At 69.5% G+C, this 22,427-nt stretch overlaps 2 protein-coding genes across 4 annotated transcripts in view; both read right to left on the bottom strand.

The window, feature by feature from the left end:
- CACNA1S (calcium voltage-gated channel subunit alpha1 S) overlaps positions 1-17,901 on the bottom strand; it is a 35,276-nt gene extending 17,375 nt beyond the window's left edge. For all 3 annotated transcript variants that reach the window (XM_036354967.1, XM_036354968.1, XM_036354970.1), the window contains exons 1-17: positions 17,645-17,901; positions 15,814-15,919; positions 13,631-13,770; positions 12,605-12,747; positions 12,276-12,428; positions 11,332-11,537; positions 10,808-10,911; positions 10,133-10,278; positions 9,663-9,744; positions 4,453-4,613; positions 3,799-4,024; positions 3,109-3,316; positions 2,522-2,642; positions 1,654-1,768; positions 1,292-1,385; positions 655-724; positions 382-514 (exon numbers count right to left, since the gene is read on the bottom strand). In XM_036354967.1, the coding sequence (XP_036210860.1) occupies positions 382-514; positions 655-724; positions 1,292-1,385; positions 1,654-1,768; positions 2,522-2,642; positions 3,109-3,316; positions 3,799-4,024; positions 4,453-4,613; positions 9,663-9,744; positions 10,133-10,278; positions 10,808-10,911; positions 11,332-11,537; positions 12,276-12,428; positions 12,605-12,747; positions 13,631-13,770; positions 15,814-15,919; positions 17,645-17,799 (2,363 nt within the window). In that variant the 5' untranslated portion in view covers positions 17,800-17,901. The remainder of the gene's footprint in view (positions 1-381; positions 515-654; positions 725-1,291; positions 1,386-1,653; positions 1,769-2,521; positions 2,643-3,108; positions 3,317-3,798; positions 4,025-4,452; positions 4,614-9,662; positions 9,745-10,132; positions 10,279-10,807; positions 10,912-11,331; positions 11,538-12,275; positions 12,429-12,604; positions 12,748-13,630; positions 13,771-15,813; positions 15,920-17,644) is intronic.
- A 1,396-nt stretch (positions 17,902-19,297) lies between these two features.
- ASCL5 (achaete-scute family bHLH transcription factor 5) lies at positions 19,298-20,202 on the bottom strand. The gene has a single exon (XM_036355189.1). It carries the CDS (start codon positions 19,832-19,834, stop codon positions 19,298-19,300), a length of 537 nt encoding a protein of 178 aa, XP_036211082.1. The 5' UTR covers positions 19,835-20,202.
- Positions 20,203-22,427: the final 2,225 nt, after the last annotated feature.

Below are 22,427 nucleotides of genomic sequence, written 5' to 3'. Positions count from 1 at the left end.
CCGATCCATGACTCTCTCGCGTCCTGGATGTTTCTCTCTCTTTCTCCCTCTCCCTTCCTCTCTGGAATCAATAAAAATCTATTTCAAAAAAATTAAAAGTAAATAAAATTACTCTCAGAAAGGAGCCAGTGTAGCCAGTCTCATAGGTGCCAGTACTCCCCCCCCCCCCCGCCCCCCAGGGATGCTGGCGTGTTAGACGGGGCACAAGGCCTTCAGCTCAAGGAATGAGGTTCTCCCAGTGCAACTGCACCATCACCACCACCACCACCATCATCACCATCATCACCATCTTCCCAGAGCAGGAGGCGGCCCCCCTCAGAGCCTGCACGGCCCCCCGCCCCCAGCCCCAGCCCCCCAACGCAGCCGTGAGGGGCCACCCACTTGTTGGTGGGGCTGAAGATGAAGAAGGAGCTGGCTTCCGGGATGGGCACCGCCTTCTCTTTCAGCTGCAGCTCGGCCAGGGGCCGCGGGCGCGGGCTTGCTGGGATCTCGGGCTCATCTTCTTCATCGTCCCCTGTGGGGAGGGAGGAGAGGCCCAGGAGCCTCGAGGTGGCACCCTCTGTCCCGGATGCTCACAGCCCGGGGGTGGGGGAGGGGGCATGGGGGAGGGGGCGCACGAGGGCCTGTCCCCCAAGAGGAAGCCGGGCCACTCACCCGGGAAGTCAGCCGAGGGGTAGGGGTCCTTCACCTCATTGACGTTGGACTCGAACTCATCGACCTTCAGCTGCCGGAAGGGGCACAAGGAAGAGGATGGTGATGAGGGAGACCTGCAGTTGCCACGCGGGGGGGACGTTCCCTGGGGGCAGGGCCGGTGTCGGCTCTGCCCACTAACTCTCCCTGCTGCCTGGGACACGACGCCATTCCCTTTTTATGTTTTAAATATATTTGCATTGATTTCCGAGAGGAAGGGAGAGGGAAACATCCATGATGAGAGAGGATCATGGGCCGGCTGCCTCCCACACGTCCGCACTGGGGATGGAGCCCGCAACCCGGGCCTGTGCCCTGACCGGGAATCCAACCGTGACCTCCTGGTTCCTAGGTCGATGCTCAACCGCTGAGCCCCGCCGGCCGGGCTGGGCGACTGTACTTCTCAGGACGAAGGTCCCGCTCCTGCGGGCGCTGTCCCCAGTGGAGTGGAGGGCGGTGCCCCCACCTGGCTGAGAGCCTCTCTCTACCTCCCCCCCCAGCACCCCCAGGCTCGGGGGGGGGGGGGAACCAGGGGACTTCCAGAGTTGAGCACCCCTGCCTCCCACCATCACCAATCTCGGGAACCGCCCGGGGCCCAGCTCACCTTGGCCGTGGTCGGGATGCCCTCGCCCTTGGGCTTCTGGTCTGGCTTCTTGGCCACGGCCGCCTTCTCCTCCTCGGGCCGGCCTGGGAGACCCCTGGTGGGAGAACAGAGAGCCGGACACGGAGGCCCAGCTAGAACGTTCTCGGGGGTCTGCTCAGCCTGGGGACGCCCCGGGGGACCCGCACCAAGGGCTCAGGGGGCCCCGTGGGGTCAGGGCAGGGCCGGCCACCAGGTGGGACCGGCTATGGGCACTGCCAGGGCAGCATGTCCTGGCCCCGGTGCATTGGGCCCCAGGGAGCCGCCTGCCCCCCCCACCCCCACCCGCTGAGCCCTGCAGGTCCCGTGCAGGAGGCCGCTCTCACTTGGACATCTTCCTGCGCTTCCGCTCCTCAGCCTTGGCCTTCTGGGCGGAGGTCAGGCTCCCGGCCTCGGCCAGGTTGTCCACGGCGATGGCCAGGAAGACGTTGAGCAGGATATCTGAGCGCCGCGGCTAAGGAGCCTGGCGTGTGGGGGAGGGGCCGGAGCTGCCCTGCCCTCCCTGGGGGACCATGGAGACCCTCCTCCTGTCAGGGCCCCCCCACGGGAGGGCTGGAGCACAGGGACACGGCCAGCATCCTCCAGGAGCGCCTGAATCCACGCGGCCCTGGGCACCATCAGCTCCCGCCCGGGACTGGCCCAGCCCTCACACCGGGCAGGTGGGGCGCCGAGGCCCTCAGGGGAGACCCTGCCTGGCCCCCAGGAGCTCAGGGGCTGGGGTTCCTGCCCTCCCTTGCTCAGGACATCACATTCTGTGCTGCAGGCATCGGCCCGGCACTGCGGTCCTGTCTCCCGGGTCCCCGCCCCTCCCAGCCTGCACCGTCCTCTGGCTCACCTGGCCCAGGGCCCCGGCCCCACCCACCTGCCTCCGCCTTCGCACCTGCCTGACCCACTATCTCATGGCTCCTCGCCAAGCCCTGCCCTTTCTCCTCCCTGCTCCAGGCTCGTCAGCCTCCCGGGATGCTGTCCTCCACCTGTACCCAGTCACCTGGCTCTCCTGGCTCTCCTGGCTCCCCTGACTCCCCCCTGGCTCTCCCCCGGCTCTCCCCTGGCTCTCTCTCCCGGCTGCTGGAAGGACTCCTCCCACAGCTCTACCCGGCTGCCTGGCTGAGGCGCCCTTGGCCCCCGGGAAGCCCTCTCCCAGCCCCTCCCTGAGCCGGTCCTGCACCTGCTGGGGGCGGGCGGGGCGGATACAGTTGCCGCAGACGAAGAGGATGATGAAGTAGATGCACACCAGCACCCCGGGGTAGGAGGGCCCGCCGTAGGCCATGATGCCGTTGTACATCACGGAGTTCCAGTCTTCCCCTGTCAGGACCTGGGGCGGGAGGGGGGAGGGGGCACGTGGGATGGCGGGTCCTCCGTGGGGGCCTCTGAGGGGGCTCCCAGGCCCCGCCTCCCGAGAGAGAGATGGTGTGAGCTTCCCAGGGGAGACCGGCCTTGCGGGGGGGGCGGGAGGGCTCATCCTGCCCAGCTTTGTGCTCAGAGGCACCTGGGAGAGAGAGCAGGCGCCTGGACGCCCAGCCCACCCCGACACCACTCATTCATAAACTGCCATCCGGCTGTGCGCTGGCACACTGCCGGGCACCGGGGACAGGCCCGTGGCACAAGCTGGGCAGGGCTCCCAGCCCCGGAGCGCGGAGGAGACGGGCAAGCCGCCCGAGAGCCTGCAGAGGGACCTCGAACCCCAGCCCACAGATCTGGGAGGGCTCCCCGGAGGAGGCGCCCCCCTCCGTCCGGCCCGCAGGCAGGCGGAGGGGCAGGGAGCGGCAGGGGCGGCCCACCTGGAAGACGCTGACGAGGGCCTGCGGGAAGCTGTCGAAGTTGCTGCGTCGAACCTCCGTGTCCTCGAAGTCGTAGCGGCCCCCGAAGAGCTGCATGCCCAGCAGCGCGAAGATGACGATGAAGAGGAAGAGCAGCAGCAGCAGCGAGGCGATGGAGCGGATGGAGTTCAGCAGCGAGGCCACCAGGTTGCTCAGCGACGTCCAGTACCTGCCGGGGGGGGGGGGGGGGGGGGCGTGGGGTGGAGCCGGGCAGCCCCGCTCACAGGTGTGCGTGCGTGGGGTCTGGGGGAAGGAAGGCTCAGGGCTGGGGGCAGGCAGGGGAGAGGGCTGCCTGGAGGCGGAGGCCCTGGATTTGTGGCACCCCCCCCTTCTTCCCTTCCTTCCCAGCATGCCTCTCTCTCTCTCTCTCTCTCTCTCTCTCTCTCTCTCTCTCTCTCTCTCTCTCTCCTCCCTTCCAGCCTCTCTAGAAATCAATGGGGAAAACATCCTTGGTGAGGACTTAAGAAATAATAATAAAAATAAAAAGGGAGGACTGAGGCCCCGAGCTGGGGGTGGTTTCGTGTGAGCTTGCAGGACCTGGACCGGGGGGATGAGCTGGGCCCGCACCTGCCGGTGGCTGAGCCCCCCGCCCGCTGGCTGGTGCCCGTGGCTGGTGCCTGTGGCTGGTGCCCGTGGCTGGCGCCCGCTCACTTGGTGACCTTGAAGAGCCGCAGGAGGCGGATGCAGCGCAGCACGGAGATGCCCAGGGGCGTCATGGCGCCCGACTCCACCAGCAGGATCTCCAGGAGCCCGCTGCACACCACGAAGCAGTCGAAGCGGTTGAAGACGGACATGAAGTACTGCCGCAGGCCCAGCCCGTACATCTTCAGCAGCATCTCCAGGGTGAAGAGGGACAGCAGCACCCGGTTGGCGACGTCTGGGGGGGTCACAGCGCGGGCTCAGCGTCGCCCTCCGTCCCCGCCCACCTCCGAGCCTCTGCCTGGGGGAGCCCTCCCCCCAACACCCAGGGGCGCCCGGGGCGTTTTTGCCCATTGGACGAACACTGACCCAGCCTGGCCCGCGTGGCTCAGGGGCAGAGCGTCAACCTAGGAACCAGGAGGTCAGGGTTCGATTCCCAGTCAGGGCACAGGCCCGGGTTGCAGGCTCCATCCCCAGTGTGGGGCGTGCAGGAGGCAGCCGATTAGTGTATCTCATGGACCTCATGGACCTCTTATGCAAAGCCCAAGGCACCACTCCCTGGCTGGCTGTGGCCATCGGCCCTGTCTGGCTTTTTCCCGGCCGGCCTCACCCTGCAGGTGGGTGAGCAGGTGGGTGAGCAGGTGGGTGAGCAGGTGGGACTCTCACCTTGCAGGTGAGTCAGCCACAGCGGCTGGTTGTGGTGCTCAGAGGCGATGGACAGGGTGTTGAGGGCCACGATCAGGATCACCAGCCAGTAGAAGGCCCGGGACTTGACCAGGTCGTGGCATTTCCAGCGAAAGATCCGGTTCCACTGCCTCCAGTGTCGGCTGCGGGGTGGGGGGGGGGGGGGGGGGGGGGGAGACAGAGCGGAGGAAGGCCGCTTTACCAAGCCCCACCTTCCCGGCCGCCCCTGGCCACACTGGGTCTGACCACCCCTCCCTGTAGTCACGTGAGTGGTGGAGCCGGCTGTTCTACAATCTCAGGTCTTTTTAAAAATATATATTTGTGTTGATTTCAGGGAGGAAGGGAGAGGGAGAGAGAAACATCAATGATGAGAGAGAATCATGCCTCCTGCACGCCCCCCACACTGGGGACCAAGCCCGCAGCCCCGGGCATGTGACCTCCTGGTTCATAGGTCAACGCTCAACCACGGAGCCACGCCCGCTGGTGTGCAGTCTCGCCTCTTACTCGCAGGTCCTCCCTCTCTCAAAGGCCTGTGATGACGGTGCCAGCCTCAGAGCGAAGCGGAGACACCCACAGTGCCGGGCACGGAGCCCCACGATCAGTGTCCAGTCCAGCGAGGCCCGCGCTGGCCCGCTCCGCCCCGCCCGCCACGAAAGCACTCCCGTCACAGCGAGCGGTGCCCGGCCCTGGGAGGCTGTGGACAGGCCCTGGGGCAGCAGGTGCCGGCTTTTGGGAGAGTTTACCAAGGTTTAAAACCTGCACACCGTGTGACCCAGCGAGTCCTCTGGGGGGATCTGCCAGCAGCTGCGCCCCGGGGCCTGTTGGTGTGTGGCCCCAACTGGAGAGCTCGCTTGGATCTATGTAGCTGAGTGTCCGAACCGTGACACTGAGTGTCCACACGGGGGCAGGGGGTGGGGGGCAGGGAGGAGCCCGGGGCAGGGAGTGGGGGGGCAGGGAGGAGCCCAGGGCTGGGAGGACCCTGGGGCTGGGAGGAGCCCGGGGCAGGGAGGAGCCTGGGGCTGGGAGGACCCTGGGGCTGGGAGGAGCCCGGGGCAGGGAGGAGCCTGGGGCTGGGAGGAGCCTGGGGCAGGGAGGAGCCTGGGGCAGGGAGGACCCTGGGGCAGGGAGGAGCCTGGGGCAGGGAGGACCCTGGGGCTGGGAGGAGCCTGGGGCTGGGAGGAGCCCGGGGCAGGGAGGACCCTGTGGCTGGGAGGACCCGGGCGCAGGTAGGAGCCTGGGGCTTGGGGGAGCCTGGTCAGGGAGGACCCTGGGGCTGGGAGGAGCCTGTGGCTGGGAGGACCCTGGCGCAGGTAGGAGCCTGGGGCTTGGAGGAGCCTGGGGCAGGGAGGAGCCTGGGCAGGGAGGAGCCTGGGGCAGGGAGGACCCTGGGGCTGGGAGGAGCCTGGGGCTGGGAGGAGCCCGGGGCAGGGAGGACCCTGTGGCTGGGAGGACCCTGGCGCAGGTAGGAGCCTGGGGCTTGGAGGAGCCTGGGGCAGGGAGGAGCCTGGGCAGGGAGGACCCCGGGGCTGGGAGGACCCTGTGGCTGGGAGGACCCTGGGGCTGGGAGGAGCCTGGGGCAGGGAGGAGCCTGGGGCAGGGAGGACCCTGGGGCAGGGAGGAGCCTGGGGCAGGGAGGACCCTGGGGCTGGGAGGAGCCTGGGGCTGGGAGGAGCCCGGGGCAGGGAGGACCCTGTGGCTGGGAGGACCCTGGCGCAGGTAGGAGCCTGGGGCTTGGAGGAGCCTGGGGCAGGGAGGAGCCTGGGCAGGGAGGACCCTGGGGCTGGGAGGAGCCTGTGGCTGGGAGGACCCTGGCGCAGGTAGGAGCCTGGGGCTTGGAGGAGCCTGGGGCAGGGAGGAGCCTGGGCAGGGAGGACCCCGGGGCAGGGAGGAGCCTGTGGCTGGGAAGACCCTGGCGCAGGTAGGAGCCTGGGGCTGGGAGGAGCCCGGGGCTGGGAGGACCCTGTGGCTGGGAGGACCCTGGGGCTGGGAGGAGCCTGGGGCAGGGAGGAGCCTGGGGCAGGGAGGACCCTGGGGCAGGGAGGAGCCTGGGGCAGGGAGGAGCCTGGGGCAGGGAGGACCCTGGGGCTGGGAGGAGCCTGGGGCAGGGAGGAGCCTGGGGCAGGGAGGACCCTGGGGCAGGGAGGAGCCTGGGGCTTGGAGGAGCCTGGGCAGGGAGGAGCCTGGGCAGGGAGGAGCCCGGGGCAGGGAGGAGCCCGGGGCAGGGAGGACCCTGGGGCAGGGAGGAGCCTGGGGCAGGGAGGAGCCCAGGGCAGGGAGGAGCCTGGGGCTTGGAGGAGCCTGGGGCAGGGAGGAGCCTGGGGCTTGGAGGAGCCTGGGGCAGGGAGGAGCCTGGGGCAGGGAGGAGCCTGGGCAGGGAGGACCCTGGGGCAGGGAGGAGCCTGGGGCAGGGAGGAGCCCGGGGCAGGGAGGAGCCTGGGGCAGGGAGGAGCCTGGGCAGGGAGGAGCCCGGGGCAGGGAGGAGCCTGGGGCAGGGAGGAGCCTGGGGCAGGGAGGAGCCCGGGGCAGGGAGGAGCCTGGGGCTTGAAGGAGCCTGGGGCAGGGAGGAGCCTGGGGCAGGGAGGAGCCTGGGCAGGCAGGACCCTGGGGCAGGGAGGAGCCTGGGGCAGGGAGGAGCCCGGGGCAGGGAGGAGCCTGGGGCTTGAAGGAGCCTGGGGCAGGGAGGAGCCCGGGGCAGGGAGGAGCCCGGGGCAGGGAGGAGCCTGGGGCTGGGAGGAGCCCGGGGCAGGGAGGAGCCCGGGGCAGGGAGGAGCCTGGGGCAGGGAGGAGCCCGGGGCAGGGAGGAGCCCGGGGCTGGAAGGACCCTGGGGCAGGGAGGAGCCTGGGGCAGGGAGGAGCCCGGGGCAGGGAGGAGCCCGGGGCAGGGAGGAGCATGGGGCAGGGAGGAGCCCGGGGCAGGGAGGAGCCTGGGGCAGGGAGGAGCCCGGGGCAGGGAGGAGCCTGGGGCTGGGAGGAGCCCGGGGCAGGGAGGAGCCCGGGGCAGGGAGGAGCATGGGGCAGGGAGGAGCCCGGGGCAGGGAGGAGCCCGGGGCAGGGAGGAGCATGGGGCAGGGAGGAGCCCGGGGCAGGGAGGAGCCCGGGGCAGGGAGGACCCTGGGGCTGGGAGGAGCATGGGGCAGGGAGGAGCCCGGGGCAGGGAGGAGCCTGGGGCTGGAAGGAGCCTGGGGCAGGGAGGAGCCCGGGGCAGGGAGGAGCCCGGGGCAGGGAGGAGCCTGGGGCTGGGAGGAGCCCGGGCAGGGAGGAGCCTGGGGCAGGGAGGAGCCCGGGGCAGGGAGGAGCCTGGGGCAGGGAGGAGCCTGGGCAGGGAGGAGCCCGGGGCAGGGAGGAGCCTGGGGCAGGGAGGAGCCTGGGGCAGGGAGGAGCCCGGGGCAGGGAGGAGCCTGGGGCTTGAAGGAGCCTGGGGCAGGGAGGAGCCTGGGGCAGGGAGGAGCCTGGGCAGGCAGGACCCTGGGGCAGGGAGGAGCCTGGGGCAGGGAGGAGCCCGGGGCAGGGAGGAGCCTGGGGCTTGAAGGAGCCTGGGGCAGGGAGGAGCCCGGGGCAGGGAGGAGCCCGGGGCAGGGAGGAGCCTGGGGCTGGGAGGAGCCCGGGGCAGGGAGGAGCCCGGGGCTGGAAGGACCCTGGGGCAGGGAGGAGCCTGGGGCAGGGAGGAGCCCGGGGCAGGGAGGAGCCCGGGGCAGGGAGGAGCATGGGGCAGGGAGGAGCCCGGGGCAGGGAGGAGCCTGGGGCAGGGAGGAGCCCGGGGCAGGGAGGAGCCTGGGGCTGGGAGGAGCCCGGGGCAGGGAGGAGCCCGGGGCAGGGAGGAGCATGGGGCAGGGAGGAGCCCGGGGCAGGGAGGAGCCCGGGGCAGGGAGGAGCATGGGGCAGGGAGGAGCCCGGGGCAGGGAGGAGCCCGGGGCAGGGAGGACCCTGGGGCTGGGAGGAGCATGGGGCAGGGAGGAGCCCGGGGCAGGGAGGAGCCTGGGGCTGGAAGGACCCTGGGGCAGGGAGGAGCCCGGGGCAGGGAGGAGCCCGGGGCTGGAAGGAGCCTGGGGCAGGGAGGAGCCTGGGGCAGGGAGGAGCCCGGGGCAGGGAGGAGCATGGGGCAGGGAGGAGCCCCGGGCTGGAAGGACCCTGGGGCAGGGAGGAGCCTGGGGCAGGGAGGAGCCTGGGGCAGGGAGGAGCCCGGGGCAGGGAGGAGCCTGGGGCTGGGAGGAGCCCGGGGTAGGGAGGAGCCCGGGGCAGGGAGGAGCATGGGGCAGGGAGGAGCCTGGGGCTGGGAGGAGCCCGGGGTAGGGAGGAGCCCGGGGCCGGGAGGACCCTGGGGCTGGGAGGAGCATGGGGCAGGGAGGAGCCCGGGGCAGGGAGGAGCCTGGGGCTGGAAGGACCCTGGGGCAGGGAGGAGCCCGGGGCAGGGAGGAGCCCGGGGCAGGGAGGAGCCCGGGGCAGGGAGGACCCTGGGGCTGGGAGGAGCATGGGGCAGGGAGGAGCCTGGGGCAGGGAGGAGCCCGGGGCAGGGAGGAGCCCGGGGCTGGGAGGAGCCTGGGGCTGGAAGGAGCCCGGGGCAGGGAGGACCCTGGGGCTGGGAGGAGCATGGGGCAGGGAGGAGCCCGGGGCAGGGAGGAGCCCGGGGCAGGGAGGAGCCTGGGGCTGGAAGGACCCTGGGGCAGGGAGGAGCCTGGGGCAGGGAGGAGCCCGGGGCAGGGAGGAGCCCGGGGCTGGGAGGAGCCTGGGGCTGGAAGGAGCCCGGGGCAGGGAGGAGCCTGGGGCTGGGAGGAGCCCGGGGCTGGGAGGAGCATGGGGCAGGGAGGAGCATGGGGCAGGGAGGAGCCCGGGGCAGGGAGGAGCCCGGGGCTGGGAGGAGCCCGGGGCAGGGAGGACCCTGGGGCAGGGAGGAGCCTGGGGCAGGGAGGAGCATGGGGAAGGGAGGAGCCCGGGGCTGGGAGGAGCCTGGGGCTGGGAGGAGCCCGGGGCAGGGAGGAGCATGGGGCTGGGAGGAGCCCGGGGCTGGGAGGAGCATGGGGCTGGGAGGAGCCCGGGGCAGGGAGGAGCATGGGGCAGGGAGGAGCCCGGGGCAGGGAGGAGCCCGGGGCTGGGAGGAGCCCGGGGCAGGGAGGACCCTGGGGCAGGGAGGAGCCTGGGGCAGGGAGGAGCCGGGGGCTGGGAGGACCCGGGCGCTGGGGTGGGCCCACACTCACACAAACTGGATGATCTTGTTCAAGCCCTCGATCTCATACAGGCTCTCGGTGTCCGAGCCGCCTTCCTCCAAGGACAGCTTCCCTGGGGACGAGAGAGGCACGTGGGCCGGCTTGCTGGGCCCCTGGGGCTGGACGCACCTGGGAAGGGCCACGGACCCAGACGCCTGGACAGGGCCCGCGTGGGCCGGGCTCTCTCTGCCTTCCCGAGGGCGGATTCCCGGGGACCCCAGAGGGAAGGGGCCGTGAGGACCTGCGTGTGGTACCTCGTACCCCAGGAGGGGCCCCGGGAGCCGCGAGGCTTTAGGCCAGTCCCGAGCCCTCTCGGCCGTGGTTTCCTTCTCTGCAAAGCGGCTCCACCTGCTCCACGGCCTCCCAGGTGTGCAGGGGTGGGGGGGGGGGGGGGGTCAGGGAGGCGGGGCTCCTGGGAGGGCAGATGGGGAGGGGCCTGTGACCATGGCCTCGGCTCGCACCTTCTCTCAGGTCGTCCACGTCCATGACCTCGCCCTGCGTGATCCAGCTCATGTAGCCCCGGAGGTCCTCCTCCAGCTGCTGCTTCTCCCGCAGCTTCTGGAAGGTTCCCCTGGACTTGGCCTTCTCCCGCTCCTTGGTGAACTCCCTGCAGGGGAGGGGGAGGAGGGGGGAGGTGGGGGGTGGACCCCCAGGCACAGAGCGGTTAGGTCATAGGTCACGCAGCCAGGAGGCCGAAGCACAAGGATCCGAACGGGACCAGCTGGCCCCAGAGTCGGGGCTGAGCCGGAGCCACCCTGACACCTGGTGCTGAGCCCCGGCTCCTCCAGGGCCAGGGGTGGGGCGTGAGGGACAGAGGCAGCCGGATGGAGGGGGCTCCAGGGGCGGGAGAGGAATGAAACAGGACGGGCTCCCGCCTGCGCCCTCTGCCTCTTCCTCGCTGACCAGGGAGCAGGCTCCTGGCTCAAGGGGACCCGGGCATGAGCGGAGGTTCTGATGCATGTCTCCCTGTCCTGGTTCTGCTCCTCCCTCCTCCTCCTCCTTCCCCTCCTCCCCCCTCCACTGTCTTCCTAATCCCCCTTCCTCCTCCTCCCTCTTCCTCCTCCCCTCCATCCTCCCTCCTCCCTCCTTCTTCCTCCTCCTCCCCCTCCCCCTCCCCTCCCCCTCCCTCTCCTCACCCGCTCAGCACACCCAGCACCAGGTTGAGGATGAAGAAGGAACCCAGCAGGATGAGGGTGACAAAGTAGATCCAGGGCCACTCGTTCCCGATGGCATCGTTGACCTGGTGGGACGAAGGCGGGGGTCTCACCCCCTGACCTGAGGCCTCGGGCCCCCTGCCTGAGTGGCCCAGCCCACCAACCCCGGGGACCAGGAGGGGGGCCGTCCAGCCGCGGGAGGGCGCCTGTTCTCTCCTGAAAACCTGGAACCGGGAGATCCAGGGCCTCCAGAGGGCGGGGAGGAGGGGGTCACCAGCTGGGCGTAGGGACCAGCTGGGAAGTGCCCGGCTGCCACCTCTCCTCCTCTTGCGTCCTGCAAGGGGCTTCCCAGGGCGCTGGACACACCTGGGGGCCAGGGCCGCGCCCCTGCACGGGTTTCGCAGGGAAGGGTGAGGGGAGCAGGACACGCCCTGCCTACCCCGCGGCCCCGGATGAAGGGGGGAGAAAGCGGGGTGCTGGGGGGGGGCGGGCCGGGGGCCACGCACCCAGTACAGGACGTCGGTCCAGCCCTCCATGGTGATGCACTGGTACACGGTGAGCATGGAGAAGCCGAAGTTGTCGAAGTGGGTGATGCCGTGGTTGGGCCCCGGCCAGCCGCCCCGGCACTCGCTGCCGTTGATGGTGCAGGGGCGGCCCGAGCCCGTCCGGGCGCAGGGCGATGGCTTCTCGTTCTCCTCCGTGGCCACGATGTCTGCAGGCCGCAGCACCGGACGGCGGGAGGCCGGGGACGAGGCGGGGAGAAAAGTTGTGAAAATGATCATGTCACCGCCAGCCGGCGCAGCCCAGGGATTCAGCGTCGACCTATGAACCTGGAGGCTGCGGCTCGATTCCCGGCCAACGGGATGTCTTATCTCCTTTCCTGCTCAGGGATGGGGGTCGCTCCCCAGAACTGAGGCCCGAGGTCACGGGCCCCGGCCGGCCGGGCTGTCCTTCCTCCAGGCCCTGGCTCCCCAGGCCGGCAGGGCACCGGAGCCCTCAGACCTATCGCTCACGGGCTCCGTAACCGTGGGCAAGTGGCTGAACCTCTCCCAGCCTCAGTTTCCCGCCCTGTGAAATGGGAACAACGCCTTCCGTCGAGGGCGATTGATTCTCTAGGAAATGCAACCTCGCTCTTGTGGCTTCTTTTTAGTCTTTCTCAAATATATTTTTATTGATTTCAGAGAGGAGGGGAGAGAGAGAGAGAGAGAGACATCCATGATGAGAGAGAATCATGGACCGGCTGCCTCCTGCACGCCCCACCCTGGGGATGGAGCCCACACCCCGGGCCTGTGCCCTGACCGGGAATCGAACCGTGACCTCCTGGTTCCTAAGGCGACGCTCACCCACTGAGCCACGCCGCCCTGGGCTCCTGTGGCGTCTTCATGGCGGTCCCCCTGAGCTGTCCCGGGACCTCGTCTGGCGCCCGCCCCGCCCGCCCGCCTGCCCTCACCGGTCCCGACATAGTAGCAGGTCTTGTGCATCTTGCCCTTGAAGAGCTCGAGGCCGATGATGGCGTAGATGGTGACCATGAAGAGGACCAGCAGGGCGATGTGGAACAGCGGCAGCATGGCCTTGAAGATGGAGTTGAGCACCACCTGCAGGCCTGGGGGCCGGGGGGGGGGGGCGGGCGCAGAGAACGAGGGTCAGCCCCCCGCCGTCGCCTCCCACTCGCCACACCCCGGGAACCCTCCGGGACACCCAGGGAGGAGGAGGACCCAGAACCGGGCCAGGGCGCAGGCTGGGGAGCAGGAGGGGCTGCGGGGAGACGGGGCCACCCACTGGGCACCCCCGACACCAGCCGGAGGGGGCGCAGCACGCGGAAGGCTCGGAGCGCCTTGACGTCCAGGCCGGCGCCCTTGCTGCTCAGGGGCGTGGTGTTGCTCTGGATGAGGTTCACCTGCTCCAGGATCACCGTGAAGACCCTGGGGGGCGGGGGGGCGGTGAGCGCAGGCCCAGTGCTGGGGACCCTGGGCGCCCCCTCTGTGCTCAGGGGCAGGTACGGTTTGCCCACGGCTAATGCTGACTCGTAAGGTAACATGGGGGGGTGGACAGAGAGAGAGGAACATCTTGTGAGAGAGACACATCCATTGGTTGCCTCCTGCATGAGCCCTCACCCGGGCTGGGATGGAGCCTGCAACCCAGGTACGTGCCCTTGGCCAGAATCGAACCTGGGACCCTTCAGTCCGTGGGCAGATGCTCTAACCACTGAGACACAACAGCTGGGGCTGGGCCTGAGTGATGCCTCCTGCCAGGGCCTGTCCCTCCCGTCCCTGGCCTCCTCGTCTCTCTATGGTCAGACTTCACAGTCCAATAGCCTTTGAAATCCACCCAAGTCCTCCCTCACGAAACCTGCTTTGGACGCCAAACCCTCGGACCCACTGTGCGGGGCAGAGCCGAGCCCCCGGACGCACTGGGCGGGGACAGCCGAGCCCCCGGACGCACTGGGCGGGGACAGCCGAGCCCCCGGACCCACTGTGCGGGGACAGCGAGCCCCCGGACCCACTGGGCGGGGACAGCCGAGCCCCCGGACCCACTGTGCGGGGACAGCGAGCCCCCGGACGCACTGGGCGGGGACAGCGCTCTCTTGGGGGCCTGTCTCTGACGCCCTCGTTCTGGACGCGTGTGTCTGGGGCTCCAGGCAGAGGCTGGATGGCGAGGGTTGTTCCCTTCCTGCACACCCCCCACCCCCCCGCAAGGCTGCTCCCCGGCCCAGAGCTGGGGTCTGTCTTGCCTCTGGGGTGCTGGCCCCTTGGACCTCCCCCCTCCACCGCTGCCACCCTCCCCCGCCCCTCCGCCAGGCCTCACCCCAGGAAGACAATGATGAAGTCCAGCACGTTCCAGCCGCTGCGCAGGTAGGCGTCCGGGTGGAAGACGAAGCCGTAGGCGATGATCTTCATGGCGGCCTCGATGGAGAAGACGATGAGGAAGAAGTACTCCAGCTTCTCCTGTGGGGGCGCGAGCGGCCGGCCGTCTGTCCTCTGAGCATCCCCAGCGCACGCTGCCCTTCCCCCCCCAGGCACACTGTTCCCAGCGGCCTCCGGACCTCGGCACCTGCCCGAATTCCCTCCTCCGCCCCCCACCTCGCGGCCACACAGGCCTCCCTTGGGAGGCATCCCTCCCCAGGCCTCTGCTCACATTCACGTCTCTCCCTCTGTGCGCGTGGACCCCTCGCTGAAATAAACCCCCGGGCCCGTTTCTGTCCCGTTGGCCTTCACTCCCACCCACTGAGCGATCAACTCTGTGAAGTGGGGGGACTGTTCGTTTTTTTAATTTAATTTATTTTTTATCCTTCTTCTGCCGGAGCCCAGAATTTCGTGAATAAGGGAGTCGTCTGGAGCCGGGGGTGGGGAACGCCCGGCCCGCGGGCCCTAGAGGGCCGTGAAATCCGTTGGTCTGGCTCTGCCAAGGTGAGGGGTGAGTTCATTATGTGGTTGACCACATACAGCGTGGCTCCGTGGGTGAGCATGACCTGGGAACCAGGAGGTCAGGGTTCGATTCCCGGTCGGGGCACAGGCCCGGGTTGCGGGCTGGATCCCCAGTGTGGGGCGTGCAGGAGGCAGCCGGTCCATGATTCTCATCATCCATGTTCCTCTCTCCCTCTCCTTCTCCCTCTCCCTTCCTCTCTCTGAAATCAATACAAATATATTAATAATAATGAAGAATATACAGAGCTTTCTTAACAACAAAAACAAGGTGGTGGTGGGGGTGGGGGGGACACGGTCCCAGAATCCCCCCGACATGCTCTTCAGAGCCGTTCCCTGGACGGGGTGGGGGGAGCCTGCTGTCCCGGCCGCACCGCCCACAGGTGTCCGGGCCCCGCCTGGGTCTCCGTGGCCACCTCAGCCTCCAGGTTTGGAAGATGAGCCGCTGGGGATGAGGGAAGCGGCTATATTTAGCCCGATGGACTCCGGCTCCAAAGCCAAGGCCTGACCGGGTGAGCCCTGCCTCCTGCCCCCACCTCACCCCAGGCCTGGGCTGGGGACCTTGTCGGGGGGAGGGCTGGGCAGGCAGAGGAGCACAGAGGGGCAGCTTTCCCGAGCCCCTCTGAGCTCAGGCGGGACAGGAGTGGGCGCTCGGGGGCAGCACTGCCTGGAGGTGGACACTGGGGTCCTGGCCACAGATCGGGGGACAGAGGCCCAGGGGCGGGGTGGGGGAGCCACCGTAGGAGGCGAGCGCGGAGGCGGGAGGGCACAGCTGGGCAGGGTGCTGGGGTGTCCCTGTCCATGCTCAGTGGGGGAGGGTTGGGGGTGGGGGTGGGACAAGCACTGGGTATCTCTGGGGGGGCGGGCAATCTAGAGGTGGGGTCTCCGGCCATCTCGCCAGGACTCTTGTGGGGCGGCCCCGCCCCCGGCCTGTGCCCCTCGAGGCCAGCACTTCGCCCTCCCGAGGTGAGCGCAGCCACCCTGGCACATTCCTGACCCTATAAAAAGGCCCCGGCCTGGATGCCAGAGGCTCAGCCGCAGCCTCTCCCAGGCTGTGCAGCAACCTGAGCCCAGGACGGTCCCGGGGGCTGGACGCCACGGTGAGGCCCGGGCGGGGGGGGCGGGTGGCGGGGCCCCGATTCGGACCATCCCTCCAGCTGTGTGTGTCTGTGGCTCTATCACGTGTTACAGACGGGGCAAGGATAAAGGGGTGCAGAACCCCAAAAGGCCCTCTGCTGCCCGTCCTCGGTGGGAAAGGGCTCTCCCGAGTCTCACCAGGAAGGGACACGGGCAGGCAGCACTGGCTGAGCCCCTGAGCCTCAGTTTCTGCATCTGTGAAATGGGACTTCTCTGCGGGGCTGTGCTGGGAGGTGCTGGCCCAGGGCGCCCCCTGGAGGGCGGGGGGCAACGTTACCGAATCAAGGAGAGCAGCCCAGCCGGTGAGGAGGCCTGCAGGTGGTTTGGGGGTTCCCTAGCCTTGGGGGTCCCAGGCACGCAGCCCACCTGGGGGAGGGGGCCCCAGCCCGGCGCAGGCCCAGGGCGGGGGCGGGAGGGAGGGCCGCTCACCAGGCCGACGTTCAGCGAGTTGTTGTCATCCTCGGGCATCGGCAGGTACACGGCCAGGGCCACGCAGTTGGCGAAGATGGTCAGTAAGATGATGGTCTCGAAGGGTCTGGGGCCCGAGTTAAGGAGATCCCCCGAGGGAGGCGTGGGTGTGCCGGGCGAAGGGTCAGAGGGCGCCGGGGGTCAGCCTGGAGGAGGCTGTAAGGCCCGGCTGCGGAGGCGGAGGGAGGCCTGGTCCCCGCTCTCCCGGGAGCAGGGAACTCACTCGCAGCTCTGAGGCCGCGAGGTCCGGTTCTGGCCCAGAAGCCTCAGCTTTTCGGGCATCTTAGGGCTCCTCTCTCAGCATCTGCCCCCCACCCCCACCTGCCCGCTCCCCGGAGCCATGAATTTCTGAGATTCTGGCCAGACCACGGGGGAGGGGCTCCCTCGGAGAAATGGGGCGGATCGGGGACAGGCCAGGTGCCTGCAGGCCCGACCAGGAAAGGGGGTGGTGGGCAGGTGACACCCGAACCTCAGAGCCTGAGGAAGGAGGGGCTGGCCAGCCCCTGGACAGCACCCCCAGATCCCCACATCCCTCAGACACGCCCCCCTGAATAACCGTCTCCCAGAGGCAGCCCAGGCTGGGCCAGGGCGGGGTTGCTGAGGGAAGAGAGCGAGGGAGGGCCCGCCGGCGTGGCTCCGTGGCTGAGCATCGACCTGTGAACCAGGAGGTCACGGTTCCATTCCCATCAGGGCCCAGGCCCGGGTTGTGGGCTCCATCCCCAGTGGGGGGCGTGCAGGAGGCAGCCGATCCGTGATTCTCTCTCATTGGTGTTTCTATTTCTCTATTCCTCTCCCTTCCTCTTTCTCTAAAAAAAAATCAATAAAAACATATTTTTAAAAAGAGAAAGAGGGAGGGAGGGGGTGGGAGGCCCGCTGTGGAGCCGCCTTGGGTGGCCACCCCGTTCCCCAGGCGCTGCAGGTGCAGAGCAGGGAGAGAGCCCCCCCCCCCGCCCCCCAGGAGGGAGGCCCCCGAGGAGGGAGGAGATCCTGCCCCCCCAGACCTGACCAGGCCCGAGAGGCAGGGCGGTCGGCCGGGGGGACTGGATGGGGTGTGCGCAGCCATGGCGGCAGGGCTGGCTCTGACCCCAACGATTCCAACCTGGGCCCACATTTTCCGTGTCTGTCTCTTCGCCCATCCTCCCGGGGACAGCTGGCCGGAGCCCGGCTCCCAGACCCTTTAGAAAAATCTAAACTATTCCCGACCCTCCCTGACAGTCCCCCGCCAGCCTCCTCCCTCCCTCCCTCCCTCCCTCCCGCCTCTCCCCTCCCCCCTCCACCAAGTAACCCAGACACCCCTCGCTCTTCCTCCCAGAGCCCATGCCACACAAGAGGGGCCTCCAGCCCCCCGGGTCCAGGTGGGGTGCGCCCTGCGCCTGGCCGCCCGGTCCCCGCACCTCCCCCACCCCCAACAGCGGCTCCTGCTCAGCTCCTGTCTCCCCCCTCCCTCTCTCTCTCTCACACCCTCCCATCAAGGGGAAGGTTTCCTTGCAGGCCCCCCCACTCTACTCTCCCCCATCCTCGCTCAAAAAGGAGGCTGCTGCTTCAGAAACCTGAGGGGAGCCCCGGGACGCTAAAGCACCCCACCTCGCCACAGACGGCCAGGGGGCATCACCAGGCCCCCCCCAGATCTTCCTCCCCCACCCCCACCCCCGCTGAGGCCTTCTTTCCCGGCGGCTCCTCCTGGGCAGCCACCCTGTCTCCAGGTCCCCATCTCCCGGCCCCCGCGTGTGGTCCGTGGCCACCCTCCCTCGCCCGCGTTGCACACGCGTGGCCGCCCTGCGCGCGAGGATACTTCCACTCGACGATGCTGATGCAGGCCTTCCGCAGCGGGTTCTCCAGCGTCAGGCACAGCAGGGCCCGGGGCGGCCGGGGCAGGATCTCGGGGGCCGGCTTCTTGGCCTGCTTCTTCCTCTGGCCCTCGTCCTGGGGGGAGGCCGGGGGCTCCATGTTCCCGGCGGCCTGGCTCTCCGGCTCCCCGCCCGGCAGCCCTCTCCTCCCTGCGTCCCCGGTGCCCTCGCCCTGCCGTGGGGACTGGCCGCAGTGTGCAGGGCCAGGCCTGCCCCGGGCCAGCAGGGTGGGGCGGGAGGATTACTCTCCGCTCCCGGGAGTAAAATTAGCCCCTGAAGCCAGGCAGCTGTCACTCCTCCCCAGCCCGCAGCCAGTCAGTCGCTCCCTAGCTCCCTAGGCTGCCCCGGGGCGGCTGGGGGTGGGGTGGCCGCCGGCAGGGCCCGGGGTGGGCAGTGGGGGACTGGATGGAGGGTCAAGGCTGGCGAGACCTCAGGAAGGGCGGACCCCGATACCGGCACACACACACACACACACACACACACACATACACCCCTTCCTGACAGACTGGCTCCCTTGTGCCAAGATGAGCCCTGCAGGCCCAAGCCCCATGACGCTGCCCAGCAAAGGTGAGGGGGCCCCTCAGCGCCAGGAACAGCCACCTCCCACCGCAGCCCCGCCCCCTCGGGGAAGGGAACCTCTGCAGGCAGGTGGAGGCCCCCTGGACACAGCCCCTGCCACACCCCGAGGTGCGGTCTGCTTTGTGTTGCCCCCCTCTGACTGTGAGAGGGTTGAGGGCTTTCTCTCAGGGACTCTGCCCGCACCCCCCAGCCCTGTCCCTGGGGGGGGGGGGGCATGTGCTCAACTTAAACGGTGGTGGAGAGCACCTCACGCCCCACACCCCACAACCCACAGCTAGTGCCACGACGGAGTGGGAAGGAGAGAGAGACACAGGGCACACGAGGGCAGACTGTGGTCCAGGCATCAGAACTCAACACGTATTTTATTTCATCCTTCGGTGCCAACGGTGCCGATCTGCCCATTCGGTGCCACGGCCAGGGGCCCAGCTGGGAGCGAAGGCAGGCGGAGGCCACGCTGCGGGTGGAGGACAGGACGGCGCCCTCCATCAGGGAGGCCAGGGAGCGCCACTTAGGGGTGTGTGTGTGTGTGTGTGTGTGTGTGTGTGTGTGTGTGTCTGTGTGCGCGCGCGCAGACCAGCTCCCAGAAGGCGCGGTGTTTGAGGCAACCTTGTGGCGCGAGGGACAGGTGCATCCGAATCTGAGCGCGACTCGCCTCCTGCGGCCTCGCGGACACAGACTGTGATCCGGCGGCCGGCGCAGGGCCCCGCGGCCCCGTGCACACCCCGGAGCTGGGCCCCGTGCACACCCCGGAGCTGGACCCAGGCGTTCCACGCGCGAGGCCGAAGCGGAGGCGGAGCCAGTCCCCGGGTGACGGTCCAGGGCGCCCTCCTCCGGGCTCTGGCCAGCGCGGCTGGCGGGCTTCCCCGGGGCCCGTCGCCCCTGCTCCTCAGTCCGCGTTGGCCCCTCGCACCCGCTCAGACGGCGAGGAGAGGCGGGCGGTGGCGGGGACGGAGGGGTCCTAGGCGCGGAGAGCGCGCATCTCCGAGGGTCTGGGCACGGCGCGCCCCTGCGCACCGCAGTCACTGCCTGGACGCCTCGGGCTCCGGGCCCGGCGAGGCGGGGAGGCGGGCGCCCGCGGGCGGCGGGGCGTCGCGCGGGGGCTCGGGCCGCGGGGGGCCGTCGGGCGCGCGCAGCAGCTCCTGCAGGTGCCGGATGTAGCGGATGGCGGCGCGCAGCGTCTCCACTTTGCTCAGCCGCCGCTCGGCCAGCGCGCGCGGCAGGTGCCCGCGGAGGCGCGCGTAGCCCTCGTTCACGCAGCGCACGCGGTGCCGCTCGCGCTCGTTGCGCTTGTGGACGAAGGCGGGCTCGAAGGCGCCGTCGTAGGCGCCCAGGGCGCCGGGTCCGGGCGCGCAGGGGAACAGGCCGGCGTAGGCGGCGGCGGCGGGGCCCGGGAGCAGCAGGAAGGGCACGGCGCCCGGGGGCTCCGCGGGCAGGGGCGCGGGCCGGGGCGGGGGCGCGGGCCCCAGCTGCAGGCCGCCGCCGGGGGGCGCCGTCGGCCCCCGCTCCATCAGCGCCCGGCAGAAGTGACCGTTCATGGTCTGTGGTCCACGGTTCATGGCGCCGCGGGGCGCTGCGCCCAGGGCCAGACCCTCCCCGCACCGCCCCCGCTCGGGGTCTGCGCGTCCCCACCGCGGGGGCGCGTCACATCGCCAGCAGCCGCTCGGGGGTTCCAGGACTGGTTAGGGGTTCTCCGCGCTCCGTGCGAGGGCTGCCGCGGTCCCCCTAAGGGGCGCCATCGCTGCGGACCAGGGGGGCGCCTCCAGGCAGCGGCTCAGCGCGCACAGGCTAGGACCCAGCCCAGGGCCAGGCCTCGGGCCCGCACCCTCCTCCGCGGGCCATGGGCACCCGCCTCGCCGGCAGCCCCGCGCAGGAGCCTCCCGAGGGCGCGAACCCTGCGGCTCTGCGCCGGGGCCACGGCGCTGGGGCCTGGTTTCTCGCTGGATCCTCGCGGCGCGTTGGAGAACCCAGGCCGCTTGGGGCGTCGGGAACTGACCGCTGATGCTAGGCCTGCGCCCGAGGGTCCCGGAGAACCGTCCTAAAGGAGAGGAACGGACAGACACACGGACACTCGGGTTAGGCGAGGCCCGCGATGACGGCCGGGTCACCCCACCCTCGAATGGGGTGTCGCAGGCGTTGTCAGGGGGGCGGGGTCCCTGCTGAAGGCGAGACCCCAGAGCAGGGGTCCCTGCGGTCGCCTCTGTGGACGCCTCTCCGAGTGCCGCCCACCGACGGAGGGAAGTACCCCCCCACACACAGGAGGGGAGGGTCCCTGAGAATCGGAGGAGAAACAACATGCCCCACACCTGCCCGGGCCTGGCGTAGGGACAGCACCAGACGTGCCATGTCCTTGGGGAGCGGGGAGGCGTCTTACCCCTGGCACCTTCCAGGGCCTCCCACCCAGGGGCGCATGGGCCCCTTGTCGAGTTGCCACGGAAATTCAGTGCTGCCTGGCCGTATTGCTCAGTGGTTGGCGTCAACCTATGAGCCCGGAGGTCAGGGTTCGATTCCTGGTCAGGGCACAGGCCTGGGTGTGGGCTCCATCCCCAGTAGGGGGCGTGCGGGAGGCAGCCGATCAGTGATTCTCTTTCATCATTGATGTTTCTCCTCTCTCACCCTTCCTCTCTGAAATCAATAAAAAATATATTTTAAAAAATAAATGCTGATTCCTGTGGGTGGGGCGTCCCTCGCAGGTTCGGATGCCCGCGCTGTAGGTGACGGTCCGCTCTGGTGGGGGCGGCGCCGGGTGCCCTGGGGGTGTCCTTAGGAGGGCGACCGTGGGAATCAGACGGAGTCCAGCGCCAGGAGCGGCGCCCCTGGGAACTGACGAGGAGCCCCCTTGCCTCAGCTCAGAAGTGGGACCCCTCCCCCCCCGCCGCCCCCCAAAGCCTGGCAGGACCTGGTCGGTCCTCGCAGACCAATGGACTGGGCAGAACCGGTGGCCAACAGCGCCACCGTGTGTCCGCGAGGAGCAATGGCAGCAGATGGGTGGAATTCGGGGTCCAGGCCTGGGGGGCGCGGGGAGGAGGGGGGGGGCGTGGAGGTTTGAACTCCGCGTTCTAACTGCCCGTGGGGTCCCCAGGTCTTCGGGGGACACTGAGGCGGCGCCTGGGGGGAGCGGAGTTTGCCAGCGAGGCGGGGCAGCCTGGGGAAGCGCTCCCAGGGGCGCTGAGACCCTGAGATGTGGCCACCAAAGGCCCCAGACGGCCGTGCCACCCCCGCGTTGCCAGGGCGCAGCGCTGACGCCCACGCCCAGGGCTGCCCACGGTCACACCCGTCCTGGGCGAAGTCTACAGGGAAATTCCGCACCCACGGGCTTGGTTTCCTTTCCTCGGGCCTTTAAGGCTCAGGGTAAGGGAAAAGGTGGAATGGATTCAGGGCGGGTCCTACTCCCGTCCATGTCCACGTTGTGGTCTCCATCCCCAGTGCGGGCCGTGCAGGAGGCAGCCCACCGATGATTCTCTCTCATCATGGATGCTTCTATCTCTCTCCCTCTTCCTTCCTCTCTGGAATCAATAAAATATATTTAAAAACAAAAAATACCAGGAGATGCTTGTATAGTCCCAACTCTGTGCCGGACACGCTTCTACACTCACGTGACTCCCAGGGCAGACCCACGGGCAGACGCTAGTGCTGAGCCTGTAGCAGCGGATGGGATGGAGCCCCAGACCAGCAGATGGCCTTGGTCACCCAGCCGCTCAGGGACGGAGCTGGGCCCTGACCCTGGCCGTCCGCCCTGGAGGCTGTGCCCCCACCCTGGACACTGCAGCCCTCAGCCGTCTCCCTCAGCCACACGCAGCCCAGCTGCTCCGGTCTCCACCCTCTGCCTGTTCGCTCCTGTCCAGGGATCCCTGGCGGGCGTCTGCCTGGAAAAGCTGCTTTAGTCTCCGGGGCATCGGACCCCCCTGTGTCCGTGGACAGGTCCACGGCCGTGTCTGCCACCGCCCGGCTCACCCCCTCCCCAGCCTGCGGGGCCGGGCTGCTCGGCTCCCTCTGGGAGCCAAGCCTCCCCGGTAACTGAGCCCCAGCAAATGCGTCCCCGGCCTCGCGTCCCCGCCACTGCCTGCGGTTACCTCCCGGCCGGCCCCTCCAGCGCTCGGCCTGTGGACTCGGGTGGGGATGGTGCGGTCTCCGTGCGCCCGGCTGGCCCGG

Source organism: Myotis myotis, unplaced genomic scaffold (genome assembly GCF_014108235.1).
Source record: "Myotis myotis isolate mMyoMyo1 unplaced genomic scaffold, mMyoMyo1.p scaffold_m19_p_21, whole genome shotgun sequence".
NCBI classification, from domain to species: Eukaryota; Metazoa; Chordata; class Mammalia; order Chiroptera; family Vespertilionidae; genus Myotis; species Myotis myotis.
This window is presented reverse-complemented; position numbering and strand designations above follow the sequence as displayed.

Bases quoted from the DNA above. Each gene is read 5' to 3' on its own strand.
- ASCL5 (XM_036355189.1), bottom strand. From the start codon at position 19,834: ATGAACCGTGGACCACAGACCATGAACGGTCACTTCTGCCGGGCGCTG.